Below are 2500 nucleotides of genomic sequence, written 5' to 3' on the forward strand. Positions count from 1 at the left end.
TGCAGCATCAGAAGTCGCATTTAGGCGAGTATTTTATTGTATTTACTATTGGTTAGCTTCACTATAATAACGTTGTTAAACAGAATCTAGAGAGTTATATTCTCAAATTGTTGGCCTTGCTTTAAAATGCACGCATTCAGTTGTATTCAGTGTCAAAAAATATGCTATGGAGCTCACAGAAATCCATTTTAAAGTATGTGACTTTCATGGCTCCTGGAGCCAAAAAGGTTCCCAACCCCTACGCTAGCGGGACCATTAGCACTAGCTTACAGCAGCACCGCTAAACTACTTGGACAGACAGAATACTCTTGACAAAGGCAACAACTATGTAGCACACACACACACACACACACACACACAGTGTGGATGATGTCATGTCAGTGGTGCGCATGTAACGTGTTAATCCATCAGCACAATGACAGCACACACACACACCCCACCCCCCCACTACATGTTGCTGTGTTGTGATCCAAAAACAACGCTTGTGTAACCTTGGAGACGGTATGACCTCATCTACAACATGTTCTTATGTCCACGTGTGTGCTCACCTGAACGTGTGTGTTTGTGTGTGTGTGTGTGTCAGGTATCGCCTACCTGGGTGGAGCGTGCAGCGCCAAGAGGAAGTGTGTGTTGGCCGAGGACAACGGACTCAACCTGGCCTTCACCATTGCTCACGAGCTGGGACACAAGTAAAGTTTAGAGCTTTCACTGTGTGTGCGTGTGTGCGTGTGCGCGTGTTACATAAGCGCTGAATCAGCTAAACGCACATCAGGCGTGCCAAACGAGCCAGACTGGTGACATCATGCAGGGCCAGCAACCATGACGTCGTTATCTGGCAGCTGTAAAGATGCGCCCGTCATTGGCTGCGGGCTTACTGTGACGTCATGTGACTTCCAGCGCGATCACGTGGCGCCTCATTGGTTGATCTTCCTTTTTAAATGTGCGTGCGTGTGGCTCCGCCCCTCACCGATGGCGCGTGCTCTCCAGCATGGGGATGAGCCACGACGACGACCACGCCGCCTGCACGGGCCACGCCTACATCATGTCTGGCGAATGGGTGAAGGGGAGGAACCCCAGCGACCTCTCGTGGTCGTCCTGCAGCCGCGACGACCTGGAGACCTTCCTTAGGTGACATCATTTGCATAGCGCCCTAGCTCATTTGCATATCGACACTGCCGTCTCTGACTCATTTACATATTAACGCCATTGGCTGTAACTTATTTGCACATTAACAAGCTTTGTCCATCTCATTTACATATGAACACCACTATAGCTCATTTACATAACTTGAACTCATTTGCATATTAACCAGCAGTATTGAAGTCATTTACATATTAACACACATAACGCCATGCCAACTCATTTCAATATTGACACAGCTTTCTCCAGCTCATTTGCATATTAACACCTCGTCTCACGTGGCGACATCGCTAGAGCTCATTGAACTCATTTACTGATTGTTGCAGCGTTCTCATTTGCATAGTAACACTTATTTGCATAACTCCTTTACGTATTAACACGTCTGACTCATTGAGACATTAGCACTGCTGTCTCATAGCTCATTTGCATATTCACACAGCTTCCTCTAGCTCATTTGCATATGAACACTACTGTCTAACTTATAGCTCATTTGCATATTACCGCTGTTGTCTTCGCCTCATTTCAATATTAAGGCGGGTGCTTGTCACCATGCAGCAGCAGCAGCTTGACTAAACTGCAGAGAGTACCATGCATGCTGGCACTGGTGTGAAGTCCAGTAGCTCCCACTAAGTTGCGATGGTGTCACATCACATGGTCAGAAGTCCGTGTTGCTCAACCGCGTGTGATGTCATCAGGTCCAAGTCCAGCGCGTGTCTGCTGCACACGGACCCCAGGAGTCGTTACCGGGTCCGCCTGCCCCCCAAGCTACCCGGGATGCACTACAGCGTGGACGAGCAGTGCCAGATCCTCTTTGGAACCAACGCCACCTTCTGCTCCGACATGGAGGTACCGCCCCGCCCGCTCCGTTCTTCCTTCCTGTCTTCCGGTGGTCGTCACGGTGACACGTGACATGCTTTGCAGCATCTGATGTGCGCCGGCCTGTGGTGTCTGGTGGAGGGGGACACATCCTGTAAGACCAAGCTGGACCCTCCTTTGGACGGAACCGAGTGTGGACCAGACAAGGTGTCCTGTGAACGCCCAAGAGACCCGATGGTGACAGACGGCCTGATGACAGCGTGCGTGTGTGTGCGTGTGTGTGCGTGTGTGTGTCTCAGTGGTGCAGGGCAGGGGAGTGTGTGAGTAAGACCCCCATCCCTCAGCATGTGGACGGCGACTGGAGTCCGTGGAGCCCGTGGAGCATGTGCAGCCGCACCTGCGCTACCGGGGTCCGTTTCAGACAGAGGAAGTGCGACAACCCCCCGTATGTGCCGTCTTTGTGTGGACATGTGCCAACAACAAACACGTGTGCCAACGCTGGCTGGTGTGTGCAGGCCCGGTCCGGGAGGTCAGCAGTGTCAGA

The 2500-nt window shown here is 51.3% G+C and overlaps 1 protein-coding gene across 1 annotated transcript in view; it reads left to right on the forward strand.

Moving 5' to 3' along the window:
• Window positions 1-606: 606 nt before the first annotated feature.
• Window positions 607-2500, forward strand: part of adamts17 (ADAM metallopeptidase with thrombospondin type 1 motif, 17) — a 17256-nt gene continuing 15362 nt past the window's right edge. The window contains exons 1-6 of the mRNA XM_054770675.1: window positions 607-689; window positions 898-1128; window positions 1836-1986; window positions 2062-2163; window positions 2256-2401; window positions 2472-2500. The exon at window positions 2472-2500 is cut by the window's right edge and continues 141 nt beyond it. Of these exons, the coding sequence (XP_054626650.1) occupies window positions 989-1128; window positions 1836-1986; window positions 2062-2163; window positions 2256-2401; window positions 2472-2500 (568 nt within the window). The 5' untranslated portion in view covers window positions 607-689; window positions 898-988. The remainder of the gene's footprint in view (window positions 690-897; window positions 1129-1835; window positions 1987-2061; window positions 2164-2255; window positions 2402-2471) is intronic.

The sequence above is a fragment of the Dunckerocampus dactyliophorus genome, chromosome 3, assembly GCF_027744805.1.
Source record: "Dunckerocampus dactyliophorus isolate RoL2022-P2 chromosome 3, RoL_Ddac_1.1, whole genome shotgun sequence".
Classification (NCBI taxonomy): Eukaryota; Metazoa; Chordata; class Actinopteri; order Syngnathiformes; family Syngnathidae; genus Dunckerocampus; species Dunckerocampus dactyliophorus.